This window comes from Strongylocentrotus purpuratus, unplaced genomic scaffold (assembly GCF_000002235.5).
Source record: "Strongylocentrotus purpuratus isolate Spur 01 unplaced genomic scaffold, Spur_5.0 spur5_contig_844, whole genome shotgun sequence".
Classification (NCBI taxonomy): Eukaryota; Metazoa; Echinodermata; class Echinoidea; order Camarodonta; family Strongylocentrotidae; genus Strongylocentrotus; species Strongylocentrotus purpuratus.
The window spans coordinates 268,045-282,915 of record NW_022145551.1 but is presented as its reverse complement, the minus strand read 5'-3'; the positions used below and the strand labels follow the sequence as shown (position 1 = coordinate 282,915).

At 37.2% G+C, this 14,871-nt stretch overlaps 1 protein-coding gene across 1 annotated transcript; it reads right to left on the bottom strand.

Annotated features, from left to right (window-relative positions):
• Positions 1 to 436: 436 nt before the first annotated feature.
• LOC583947 (periodic tryptophan protein 1 homolog) lies at positions 437 to 14,485 on the bottom strand. Its single transcript, XM_030990643.1, has 13 exons — positions 14,424 to 14,485; positions 13,634 to 13,725; positions 12,690 to 12,921; positions 10,314 to 10,402; positions 9,613 to 9,712; positions 8,999 to 9,106; positions 7,374 to 7,492; positions 6,545 to 6,712; positions 5,600 to 5,661; positions 4,633 to 4,741; positions 3,553 to 3,723; positions 2,819 to 2,966; positions 437 to 1,158 (listed from the first exon to the last, which is right to left on the bottom strand). The coding sequence occupies exons 2-13, from the start codon at positions 13,700 to 13,702 to the stop codon at positions 935 to 937; spliced, it is 1,599 nt and encodes a 532-aa protein (XP_030846503.1). The 5' UTR covers positions 13,703 to 13,725; positions 14,424 to 14,485; the 3' UTR covers positions 437 to 934.
• Between the last annotated feature and the right edge of the window lie 386 nt (positions 14,486 to 14,871).

Genomic DNA, 14,871 nt, shown 5'->3' with positions numbered 1-14,871 from the left:
ACGACATCAATAAAAATGCATGATATTTCACAAATAAAATTATGATTTGTAAAAATGTAGATAATTAAGTATGTAAAATCTAAGTATCAAAACCTAGAATAGAATAAAAGTAGCATATAATTATGATAGGCAGGGGTAATTGCTCATTATAAAATTTTAAAAATAATTATAAAACATGATTTTCACCAAAATTTAAAATATTGTTTTAAATTATGATTTTGAATTTAAAAAAATTCCCCTCGATAAAATGAAAACAGGATGAAATCATGCAGATAGGAACATGAACATGAAAACAGATGAGAGAAAACTGTTCCTGTTCTCATAGTGGGATGAGACCTGTATAATGAAGGCCACCTATAGGGGAACAGTTTACGAGCCCAATGGAGATAGGTGTCCTTTCTATACAGGTTCTAAAACACAGTTCCTCCTCAAGGGAAACATTAAAGATGTTCATGAGTGGGTATATAGTCGTTCGTGAAGTAGGCAACTTGGCGATCACTACGTAATACTGAGCCAGTGGGTACTACGCTCGCGTCTGTATGTCCGAGTGCTGCCCTCTATATACCCATGCTTGAGCAACTTTAAAAGTGACCACAACAGGGAAGTGGCCTTTCAAGAGAAGTTCTACCTCATACATTTCTTCTTCTTCAAGGGAGATAATATATATGTAGGTGCCTACTTTATAGCCAGTTGACCATTATAAGAGGTGACGATAACGACAGTTTGAACATAGTACAGAAGACATTTGCCTCATAAATAGTCTATAATGACTCCAGCCACAGGATTCTTGAGTATTACTCTTCTTCTTTTCTTCATGCCCTTTCTACAGAGGTAGCCACTCCAACAGTTTTCAGTGTCTTTAACATTGAGTATAGATGACCTTTCTTTCATAAATAGTCCACAATTTATCTCGAGTCCCAACCCTGTCGGAACTTCAGTCGCTGGGCTCTTGGGTTTGGGTTTTCTTCTTCTTCTTCCTTTTCCTCTTTCCGCTTTTCGACGACGTTGTCGATGATGTCTCTGATGCCGTCTCCATGGTATCCGCCTCGGCAGTGGCTGCATCAGCTTCACCCTCTTGTGAACTTTGACCTCTGTATGCTATCTCTGATGGGTGGGGGAGGACCGGTTCTCTTTGCCTGTCTGCAAATCGCTTCACAACTGGACAAAGGAAACAAAAGTGAGAGAACGTTAAGTGATAAACCTCAGAATTGTCTGACAACATGATCTCTACTACATATCACACCTCGCTAAAATCAGATGTACAAAACAATATATCCTGGGAGGTGTTTCCCAAAGACTAAGATCGACTTGAGTTGGACTTGAACTATGGCGGGCTGTTCATGCCACTAGTCCCTCTAACCATTCCTGGCATTGGTACTCATCAATGAAACAATATAATCTTTTCAGTCAATTATGAGCTCAAAAACGAATTTTTGTATAAGCTATTCTTTATTCAAGTTTATCTGCACTAGTTAGGCCAGGAGGGATTAGACCTCCCTGCGTGGTCACTGACAGGTGGTTATCTCATCAAATCGGCTCTCAATTAGCATAAGAAAAAGGGGATCATTGGGGGCCAATTGTCACCGATTAGGCATTGTTATCTATAAAGAGAGAGCAAGTAACTACAAGTAGTACAATTGGGCTTTAACCCTTACTGCACTGCCTCCTCGACATTTTCGAAGATTGCGCCGCAACCGCTTGGAATTTTGAATTGTCGTTTCATAACTTTTTTCCCTCAAGTCTTACGCACATTTTGATACCATTTTCGTCGAAATTGTATATACCTGTGAGGTGTTACATAACAATTAGTATGCGCATGTCATCAAAAATATGCTATAATTGCCTATATTCATGTACAATACAGGTTTAGATGTATTTGGGAGATATGAATTGATATCAAATTGCTTGTATATGTTTCTCAAAGTAACTTGATGTATTTCAGAACAAAAGAATACATTAGAAATAAAACAATAGATATAATAAGAAATAAAAACAATAAAATACAAAAGAAAAAAAATATTTGAAAAACTCATCAAATTTGCATAACTATCATTATTAATTACATCAAAATAAATATTTTGTGTTAGAAAAGAAGTTTCATATGAATAATGAGTTTCAATTAACATTAAAAAAGTGGAGTCTGACAATTTTTGTCATGATTCTAGTTCACTGTATATTTCCAGATTTGATATTCATGAATGCATATTCATAATTTATGCAAATTAACTTATGCATTTTCAAATATCATAAAAATCATGTAACCTCGTGAATTTCAGATGAAGGAAACATTTATTCAATACATTTTCAACATTCTTCACAAGTCTACAGACAAATTTGTAGTTTTCTGTAAAGTGCATAAAATTAGCATTTTGCATAATTAATTAGGCTATAACGACAAAAACTTGCATATTAGGAAAAAACTAATTATACCATCTTGTTCCTTACAACTAGGCGTTGTGGCGTGCGCCTGTAATCCAGCTAAAAAGTGGAAGTTACAAACTGATTCAGCCGAGGACGCAGGTTCGAAACTGAGTCACGTCTTTCGGATGGTGACGTTTAAAGGTCGGTCCCAGACGTAAATAATCATATCTGATTGATACACGTCTGTAAAAACCCAATACATACAATAATATTACATAAATATCTACAAACATGCAAATTTTCGTGTTCATCGGACTTTCGACGGCCGAGATCATAGGGGGGGGGGGGGGGGGGGCCTCCCAGGCCCCCCCCCCCCCCCCCTCAGTCACGGGGTGCTCAAAATAGCCCAGTACAGTAAGGGTTAAACAAGAAAAATGTGACATGACCATGAACTCACCAGGTGCATGATCGGATAGGTCCATGAGACGCAGGCTGTCCCTCTCACCTCCCATAGCGACGAGGAATGGAGATTCAGGACAGAAGATGGCGCTGTTTATGATGCCCATCTTGGGATCCTTGGAGACCACTAGACCTGGTTTGTTATCCTATGGAGAAAGAAAGAGGGAGAATGACGAATGATATATAGTTGATATGAATTGCAAGTTATTTACAATTGATATCAATCGCAATTATGTACATAAGAGATATATAGGAGACCGTAAACTTGGAATCGATTGGAGGACTTGTGATTGATTCGGATCAATCGCAACTCTTTGTAAGACCGGACCTGGTATAGCGTACATGCACAACACAAAGTCTTGCACTAGATATGAGAGGATATTGCAAGGACATTTTTGATTTGCTGTACATTTGTGTCTCACTCGGAGACCAGGTACATATGAGGGAGACAAAAGCAGAAAAAGAGACAGAGAAAGAGAGACAGACAGAGACAGAGACAGAGAGACAGACGGAGACAGAGACAGAGAAAGCAAGAGACAAAAAGGGAGAGACAGAAACAGATACAGAGAGAAAGACAAAGAAAGACAAAGAAAAAGCGAGAGAGAGAGAGACATAGACAGGGAGAAAGAGACAGAGAAATAAAAAGCCATAGACAGATATAGAGAGAAAGAGAGAGAGAGAGAAAGAAAGAGAGAAAGAGAGTGTAAGAAAGCAATTTCATCAAGAACCTACCTGTGTATCCCAGACTTTATAGGAGTTGTCCGCCGAGCAGGTCACTAGGAGGTCAGGGACTGTGTGGCTCAGTGAGATCCCTGTCGTAGCCTTCTCATGAGCATGCAATGTGAATAGAGGCTTGTCTGTACGGATGTCGTAGTTATACACGTAGCCCTTGTCTGTACTTGCCTGTGAATTGATAACAAAATGTATTGGTTGAACATTGCCGAATGGCTCTAGGACACTGAGAGAAAAAAAGCAAGCATATTTATATGTAGAGGTGCCGTAGTCTAATAATAATAATAATAATAATAATAATAATCCAACTTCCACATAAGTCTGTGAATATTGATGTGCATCCCCTCTTTCTTTTCTCTTCTTTTTTCTGTCTTTTCCCCCTTTTTACCAATATTTTGTTCCTCCATATTTGTATTATTATGTATCCTTTGAGGGTAGTCATACTATCAAGCTTTGCTTATTTTGTCAACCCTCCTGTTTGATGTTCTCGATTAGTTACACCCAGCCTTACCTTATTCTACATTTATTCTTTTGTCATGTGTAAATTTGCAATATTTGTTTGTTATATATTTGTAAAAATGCAAAAGAAAAAGAAAATCAAACAGAAATAAATAAATCAAATCAAATCAAATCAAATAATAGTGGGTTCTTGAATAGCACTCATGTCTGTCATACGTGACACTCCTGGCTTCATACGGCGCTCTAGCATTTCAAGGAATTAATTCCTGCCAGGTACCCATTTACAACACCTGGGTTGAGTGTGGCAAATGTAGATCAATGTCTTGCCAAAGGACATTAGTGCCGCGGCGGGACTCGAACCGCGGACCTTGTGATCGACAGTCTGGTGACATATCCACTCGACCACGACACCTCTACGTGCTCCAATATCATTATATTCCATCATCAGGGTCCGTCTTATAAAGAGTCGATACTCATCGCAGCTATGTACTATGTACATAAGGATAGGAGACTGCAAACTTGTGATTGATCCAAATCAATCGCAACTCTTTAGGGGCCCATATCTGAATGTTAACTGTAAGTTTGGTAGGACATCTTCTAATGACGATCGCAAACACTTACCAGGAAGTTATAAGGTTGGAAGTGGTTCCACAGGACCCTCTCTATCTCTCCCTCTACCGACCACGTCTTGAAGCTGTCTTCGCTTCGGCAATCATAAACATTGATTCTCCTGTACAGGGTGAACAAGCAAAATAAAATTAAGCATTGAAGATAAACTTTACTTCTGGTTCTCCTTATGTTAAATTTCATGTCAGATTAATGTAAATATCAATTATCAGTATTTCGTGAAACACAAATTGGCAATACTGTCACATATCTTGCTAGGTCCTCTCCAATGTGCTCTGTACAGAAATGTCATAGACTCTCATTTTTCTCTGTCATTGATGACAGAATAAGAATTGTTTCATACATGGGTTGTATAGAAACATATTTGCAATAATTATATTCAGGGTGCATGTATGATTGAATATTTCTTTAGGGAAAAAGAAATTTATTTGTATTTTTTTATTTTTTAGTACAGAGCAAATGGGAGGGAACCTCGCAAGATATGTCAGAGCTGCCAATTTGTTGTGTTTCCAACTTTCACTTTATATCTGTTCCTCTTATTTTTCTGCTCCTATTAAACCAACTTAATATCAGGGTGAACTTCCTCTTAAAGGCCACTCTCGCACAGGAAATAATTGATTCCATTTCACTCGTTTTTTGGTTTTTTTTTTTCATGTCTCAAAACTTCGACCTGAATAGAGGACTAAGAACCCCTATTCAGTCTAATGAAGAGATTTTTGATCTGCCTCTGTTAGATTGTCAGATGAAGAACAGTAATTGGCTTCTCTGAAGTCAACAAAAGAGGCTTGATCCTAACAACACCCGTGTTAATTCCTCATTAGTCCATTAGTTGCAGCAGAAGGAAGAAATATATCCACAAGACAAAATATTGATCCTCTACAACTAAGCACTTTTCTCCTTATATTCTTGGAGAAAACTTAATCTTGGCTGTTTAGCCTTTTTCACTGCTAGTTTTACTCACCCATCAAACCCGCCGCTGAGTAATGACTGCATTTCAAAGGGATGCCACTCCAGAGTTTGAACCTACAAGAAAGGACAATAAATGATTAGACTCAAATTTTGCCTTTTTTTACCTTATGTAATTACGTTTAATAAGGACTGCATATACCGTAGTTTCCTTGCAGTGTATTTATCTTTCACTTTTACTTCATGGTATATTATCAATTTTATTTTCAAGCATCACTCATGTAATTTATTCTTTAGAACGTGAATGTACTGTATGTTTCTTGTAATTTTTTATCAATTTGATTGTTAATTATGCATGATGCAACATAATGTTGCGAAGCAAGAATTTTTTTCTTCTGAATATCATTTTGAATGAATAAAGAGAATAAATACCTTATCTTTATGTCTTTGGAACACTGATTTTATGATTAATAACAATGATAATATATTTAAAATGTGCTTATAAAGCACTTTCCTCCAAAGTATCTCATCACTTTTTCAATAAAAAATTTATAATTGATGCATGAAACAACGCAGAAAATTTCCAGTAGGTTCCTGGTATAAACTTTTTCCGCTGGTGTAAATAAAAACCATGAAGATCACAAAAAGACACTTAAATTAACAGAAAACGGGAGAGCCCATAAATGTGGTCGCTTGTAAGACCTTTAATGGGGCGTTACAAATCCCCAAAATCAAGCGTAAGCCTTGCAATTGATCGCAACTCAACTTTTTTTAAACGCCCCAGTAGTAAGAGAGAGAGAGAGGGGGGGGGGGGGGAGTAAAAAGCTACATCTACTTAACTTAATTTAATTGTTAAAACTTTAATCCTAGCAAAATCCTAGGAAATTTAGGAGACTTTTGGGGCTTTGCATGAAAGTTGAGTTGCAAATTTTGCAACTTGCAATCAATTGCAACCTTCTTGCAACGCTCCATGAGATGGAGAAGTGCCTAGGATGCTTACCTTATCTGTATGTCTTTGTAGTAGTGATATAGCCTTGCTCTGACTCATATCCCAGAGTAAGATGGATTCATCGGCTGAAGCGCTGGCCAAGCCGTGACCAAGATGACGGTTCCAGGACAGATCTAGGACAGCGTCAATGTGACCATTGAGTGAGGGTGCAGTAGGCTTCTGTTCATTTGGACAACAAACATTCATCATTTAATATTTTTGTGAATAGTACAGATATAGACTCACAAAATGATCATGCTGCAGAACAATTTAATCACAACTGACACAAGGAAGGAAGTTTTGCGATTCACAAAGTTTTCTGCCGTAAAAATTGATGTCGTTTAAAATTTATGTTCTAAGAAGAAGTCCACCCTGATACCAAGTTGGTATGGATACAAGCAAAAAAATGAGACCAAGGGCAGAGGATTCCAGGGCAGATCTAGGACAGCGTTAATGTAAATAAACATTTAAAAGGCATCGTTTAACAACGTTAAATCCGAAATGCACGGCCCTACGTGTTATCAGTGTCTATGATATGGTGTAAAATTGAAGCCCTAAAAAAAATTGGGCTACAAATTGATCATGAAGGACCTCAAGAGTATAAATCTTTGAGTCACCGGTTTTACCATACTCATTTTTCCCTATAGAATGTAGTGTTGAAAAAACTGTTATACACTGGATACATTCATACATATAATAGGCAGCATCATTAAATATCATAAAACATATACAACATGCATGAAAGTTACTTTTATGAATAATAAATAATTTTAAGATGCCAACACAATAGGGATTAGGGTTATTCTTAAATCTATTGGTTTTACAATTATTATTAACCGACCTGTTTTGATTTCTTCTTGAACTTCTTGCCCAGGCTGAAGGCTGGCTCTACTGCGTTCATGATATCAAGATCCCATACATCGATTACAGGTGTCATGTTACCCACGGCGATAAGGTTACCTGCAAAATACACCAATCACAGCCGCTCATTACTACATTTTTCATCCAACTTTGAAATATTTCCAACAGCACTTATTATCATTTAGCAGTACTACATTTTTTTTGTTTGTGGGGGGGGGGGGGGGGGGGGGGGGGGTTCTTTCTTTTTTCCACCTGTTTGCTTTTTGATACATTCACGACCTATGTCTACTTGTGGGTATTTAAAGATAAAGCTGAGTACTGGTGGTGTGAATTCACTTTGACAATACAAAACTAGGCATTATTGTCAGAGAATTGATTACAGAGTGCAAATGAAAGTCTTGGGGGGGGGGGGGGGGTAAGGGGTTGGAATAGTCGGAACGAGAACAAGTTGACTCAGTATTGCTAAGAATCACACAAAGTTAAAAGCGCTGGACACAGAGACAGGTTTATGGGACTACACCCACTAATATGTGGCATAAAAAATGGGTACATCAAAAAGTTTTACACATTTCCAAGAGCCTACACTTTTGTGGGAGACATTACCTTACAGATCTTTGTTCCACATGGAAATAACAAAAAGTATGAGAAAAGCTTCCATTTCATGTTCACCTTTCCCACGATAAACCTTCTGTTTGGGATGAGACACGATCATCGACTGAATTACAAACTTTATATCTCGTAAATTAAATGCCACCTTGCCCACAGACCTCTTGGCCTTTTTAGGTGTGCCTCGCAAACAATTTCAATTGTACAACACAATTTCATTTACCCCAAATACTCTTATGTATTACTATATTATTTTATGCAACTTTGTACTTTCTTTAACCATCAGATTTATGGGTAATTCCATAAATTAGTGACCCACTTTGTGACATTTTTGGTGTCCCACTAACCTAAGGAACCCACATGTATTTGTGGCTCTAAGTAAAGACTTAAATAGTGGAGTGAGATTGTTAAGTGATTTTAGGTATGAGGATGCAATATCATGCTTGGAAATCACTTTATAATCTCACTCCATTATTCAAGTCTTTACTCAGAGCCACAAATACGTGTGGGTTCCTTATGTAACAGGGACACAAAAAATATCTCAAAGTGTGTCCCTAATTTATGGAATTACCCATTATGATATATTTATACATGTAATGTGTTTTTACCATGGTTTTGTGAATAAAGATGAAATGTAATGAAGATGTAAATAACCCTTTGAGACTGCCCTCCCTTCCAGGGGGGTGTTTCACAAAGATCTTAAGTAGAACTTGACACTAAGTTGGACTTCAAAATTATGGACAGCCACTGGAGCCTTAAAATGAAATATATTCAAAAGCAGAAATTCAAGTATTTTAGACTTTTTATAAATTCCACATCCATAACATAAAAACCTCCTTGATGATAGAAAATATGAATGATTTGAATCAACATTTTATGCCTTTCAAAATAAATTTTACAAAATATTTTCAAAGATGCTAACGGCTTTCCATAATTTTTAAGTCCAACTTAGAGATAAGTTCAACTTAAAATCTTTGTGAAATGCCCACCTGTTCTTACCTGGTTGTTGTTCTAAGGGGTCAAAGTTCAACCACTCTAAAGCCAGAGGAAATGATGAAAGCAGAACGTCATGATGTACATACAGGACACCCTCTTCTTCATTGTAAACTGCGGAAAAGAAATCAAATAACTGTTATTGGTCTACCAAAAACATTTTTCCTAAATGTCAAGGAAGGCACAAAAACATTCATGGTGTTTGCTTTTCACAGGTTAACATTTAAATGTATGATTTCAAAATGACCTCTGAATTGACAGAACAAAGGAGGTTCTTTGACAATTCATTTATTTACTATTTGAAGTGTAATATACTTACAATGAAAACATAGATGGTGAATCAACTTTTTAAAGCTTTTCTAAGGAGGTTTGTTTTATACATAATCTAAATCTTCAGCAATTAAAGGAAGTTCATAAGAGCCTCAATGACTACTTGAGCATATCATCCCTACAGTTTCTTTTTCTGTCCACCCAACACATTTGGAGATCACAGATCTCGTCACAAAAGTCACCCCATTTTTTAGTTTTCTTGTGGTCTATAAAATAAAGGGAGATGGCCAGAAAAGGGATGACAAATCCGCAATACAAGCCATCTTTTCCAAATCACGATTCATTCTTACCGTAAACCTCTAGGTTTGTGAAGTCTTCCAAGGCCTTTCCAATCACGATCATGTTGTCAGTGGGCTTGATATTTGTATCTTCTCTCTCATCCCTTTCCTCCTATTTAAAGCAAGATCAAGAAAAAAAAAGGAAATTTAAAGGGATAGTTGAATTTTGTTGCAGAATTACGCAAAATATATTTTTTTGTGAGATAATGAAAAACTGAGTGTCAAATTTGAGAGAACATACAATTAAAATGACAAAATTATCTTCATTTGATATGTTTAATTCCAGCAAATGCTAATGTTGGTTTTTTGAAGATGGTTATAATACGTACAGCCAGCCTGTCCGTGTATTGTTATTATTAATTAACGGTCACCATATTTTTTGGAAAGTGGAGCTGAGCTGAGTTAGTATGATCGTATTTAATCTATATTTCACACATTTTGGGGTCTAAAGTTACCTTCCTAGCAATTTTAGGTTCTAAAAGGGCACTAGAAATGTCATGATTAAGAATAAGAATAAGAGCAATAACCATGCACTTTGAAGGCATTTGAGGTCTTAAACAAGAACTTAACTATCCCTTTAAATCAGACACCCCCCCCCCCCCCAGTACAGTATGGCTTTAATACCACTCTGCATTATCAAATTACTGAATGTCACTTGATGGCAATCCAGCCACTTAAATAGGAAAAGCGTAAGATGCAGAGAAAGGACTTACTCTATCTTCTTTGAGTGTGATGTAAGGATCATCATTGTTATCAGCGTAGACAGCAAAGTTGTGAAACCCAGAACCATGGACATCAGGAACTAGGAAAAAACAAAAAAACAATCAAGAATGCAAGTGGCATGGAAGAAAATGTGCTTAAGTATTAACCCTATTTAGCCCGGGCTATTTTGAAACTGCATAGCCCGGTGGGGGGGGGGGGGGGGGGGGGGGGCTTCTCAGGCCCCCCCCCCCCTATGATCTCGGCCGTGAAACGCCCAATCGCCGCGAAAATTTGCATACATGTCAAGTGAAGTGTATAGAATACTATGGTAATTTCAATTTTTTTGAAAAATTCACTCATTTGCATATTTATGGTAATTTATGCAAATAAGGTCATTAAATTCACATTTTTGCCCATAAATCAGACATTATTCATATTTAAGCATTCTTTCTCACTACATATATTTGTTAGACCATTTGGAATAATAATACAGCACAAAAATTTGAAAAACCAGGGTTATTCCTTATGTTATCTATTGTTTTGATAATTTCTTATGTATTTCTTTGTTTTTTTAACTTATGTATTTTATTGTTTTTGTTGTTTTATTTCATTTCCAACTATAATTCAACTATTTTGACCCCAAAATAAACAGCTAAAATCTAAACAAGACCAAATAACCAATGTTTTACCTCTTTATTTGAAAAATGAGATTTCCATATGTTTTGTACACAAATCACAAAAATGAGCGATTTTCGGGCTGACATGCGAAGACAAAAGGACACGTGACTTTGTAATGGTAGGTCCGATTTTCGAAAAATTTCTTTCAAAAGTTGCGCAAGACTCGAAAGAAAAAAGTCACAAAATTTCAGTGCAAGATTTTCTTGCGTTAAAAAATTATCGCGAAAAATGTCGAGGGGGGGGCTTCTCAAGCCCCCCCAGTCAGACCGCAGCCGGTGCGAAAACCCTCTATTTTATTCAGCACGTATGCAAGAATTTACGTGTCTCGCATACGTAATGAGTAGTGCAGACGGTCTTCCCGATCGGCAGTTTTTGCCTTTATAATTGTTCATTTCTCATGAAATGGGTCTTATTTTAAAGATAAGAAGTTGCACTCTCTATATACTTATATGACAATCATGTTAGATATATTTTGGAAATAGATATTTCGCCTTGAAAATGGGGTTTTTCGACGATAAATCTATCTAAAGAGTAGGGCTAATTTTCACATAGAAATCATTCTTGCGTCAAGAAGATGTTATAATCAGCATAAAGCATAAATATTTTTCGTTACAATGATATCAAAATTATTATATTTTACGCTGTCCCAAAGTCAGGAACCAAAAAAGATCACGCTCATGTTCATGAATAATTAAAAAAAGTAGTAAATTTTGCCGATGTGATAATAGAGAGTTCTGATTGGTCAACTACGTCAACTACGTCACATATGTTTCGCTTTGGTTTATTAACATTCTGAATAACACATCTTGGTAACCATGCGTTGTGGCGTGCGCCTGTAATGCACGTGCGCGTAAGCCGTCTTGACAACAATCTAAGGACCCGAGATCAAATACTTCACATGCCATGTAGATGTTTCTTATCTACTGTATTTCTTTTTTAATCATTTTTCTAAATTTTTTCGGCTAGTCGATCGCGCGGCGGAGCTCCCTGAGTTTAATAATCAGTTATGCATTGCCATTGCTCAGAAGGCGAGCGTGCACGAGTATGAAATCACACAATTTCGCGCTATCATAAAAAGAACAAATTGGTAATTTCCGGGTTTTTAGGGTCTTAATTACTATGATTATAAAAAGAACATGATTTTGCGTCAATTAGGTTTTGACATATTTTTGATCAGTGACTTTTCATCTTTCGAACGAATCTCAAAGTGGACAAATTTATTTTGTCCCAAAGTCAGGAACCAAAAGTGAAATTCCCGGGTCAAAACAGCAGTTGAAATGTTACAAAAATAGCGTCAATAAAAGTTGTGAAAATTATTGTTTACAAATTGCGAAATATGGCAAATTACATATCAAACTGATGCTGAAAATCTCGAGAGTGACTTTCCGTTGCATGCTGCCATGTTGAATGAAGTTAACGACCAAAAACGCAGCTACATGTACACCCCTACAAATCTCACTGAAAAGCGCATGGAAATTCAGCAGACGTAAATGTTATGTGATCGCCAGATATCGCTGAATAAAAATCAGCTTTCAGCCTCATTAACGCGCGCGCTGCGGTCTGACTGCAAAAATCTAAGGACATCAAACCCATGACCTTTGGATCTGAAGCATTTAAATAACTCCACTACAACACATCAAAGTCCTACAGGGTAGCAATCTACATGTATAAACCCGGGTAAAGAGAAGCAGTGTTAAAAAAATGCTTACTATCTGGCTCTTCATCATAGTCGTCCATCTTGTAGAATTTGTCGGCCGCATCTGCTCCTCCAGCTCCTGCTTCTGCTCCTTCTGTCCCCTCAACATCCTCCCACTCTCCATCTCCCGTATCCTCGGCAACCACTTCATCCCCTTCCTCATCGTCGTCATTGAGATTGAGGTCCCCCAATGACCTTTGACCTTCGTCTATCAATAACTTGAGTTCCTCTTTGGACAGCTCGATCTGAATGGATGCAAAGTTATTTTAGAGGTTAAACTGTTGTAATGAAAATACAGTCTAACCTGCTTTAGTGACCACCTGTCTACAAAAGCCACATTTGTTGTTTCCCTTGAAAATGGTTTCTCATTGAATTATGCACTAAAGGAACCCGTCTACAAAGACCACTTTTTGTGTTTCCCTCGGGCTGTCACTATAGACAGGTTTGACAGTACTTCCAAGACCATCAGGAAATTTGTGAGTGGTCCCTTTCTTGCAACAGTTACTCAATACAATTTGAAAAAGTGGGTTACCGTATGATATATCACATCTGATTTTATTAAATCCTTTCAGGTAGTTCATGAAAATCTGAAGAATTTGCTACAGATGAACAAGTATTGTTTTTGTAGCATTAGAAAATCAGTTGCTAATCCATACATTCCAGAACCTAGCAGTACACACCAATACTTATATGCTACATAATAAACTTTTCCTGATCAATTCCACATTGTTTCTTTTACAATGCAAACGCATGACCAGAACTCAACTTTATCTTTAAACTGATGATTGTGTTCTGTATAAACAACTCCTTTGAGAGGAGGACATGTACACAAGCTGTAAAAAGATACAGAGAAAGAGAGAGAAAGAGAGTGTCTTTGAGTGTTAACCCCTCACTGCCTACTGGACCTGGCTTGTCCCTGTATTAAGCATATGGGGACTAGAGAATTCAGAAGATTACCTTGTCTGGGACAGCCTTGGCCACTCCTCTCCTCACCCAAGCCAAACTCGTCACTATTGTACTCGCCATCTTTCTCTTACCGTCTGCCCATCCTAATCAGTTAAGATCAGAGAAAACAATGATTAAAATAGCATAATAATGATTTGTTTTCTTCAGCGCTATGCAGGTTTTGGGTTCCTGTCCTGAACTGCGGGCTGGAAATGCGAAAAAAGGATAATAAAATACCCACAGTTTACTTTTATGGGTTGTCCGTCCTTCCGAGGATCTAGCGCTCATAACATGTGAAAGTCTCTGTACAAATTTAATGTAAAATGCATTAAGAAAATCATCGTGGAACCTGTTCATTGCATCACCAACGCACGGATCAGAAATCAGAATCGTCAGCGAAAATCCAGACCCTTAAATTTTGGCAGACACATCCGTCCGCGTTTACGAAGACGAACCTCATTTGTGCGAACGAACTTTTTATCCTCGGACGTGCAGCGCCCTTTTAGATTTTGTGTATGTTTTAGTAGGGCTACAGTAGGGTATCTCTACGCCGAGTTACGGGTAAAGGTCTGGATATGATATCTACAAGTAGATTCAAGATTGAAGAGATTAACACACTACACAGTGGACTGTACACATTAACCCCCACGTGGGACTACATTGAAATATCCTTGCTCATAAATGTTCAATATTCCACGTAATAGAAACCAAGTAAATTTAAAACATAAATTTTATAAATAAGATTACTATGGCTATGGTATATTCCGACGTATGATATTGGCCATTAATTACAAAAACTTACAATTTCAACGTTGCATGCGCAGCATTCAGAAATCACGTGTAAGCTTGCGAAATCTAGCAGCACAAAATTGTATGGTGTCTTCAAATCATTTTTTGTCTTTTCTTTGAATAGACAAAATGTAAGAGACAGTCTGCTGATGACGATGATAATAATAATAATAACGTTACTTATAAAGCGCTTACAACCGAAGTCTCTAAGGGCTATAACAAACAAAATAGACTGATAAACAATTACATCTTAAACAGAACAAAAAAGTGCAAATAATAATAATAATAAATAATAATAGTAATAATAATAGCCTAATAGTCCACTCCAAATTTTATTAAACCGAAACGGAAATTCTTTTTGCCCAATTAATCGTGAGCCCGGCAGCCACTGAGCAGCGCCAGATCGACGTTGCTCTATCCCTTATTGTTGAACGCCAAACAAGGTAGCAACAACTCCCATC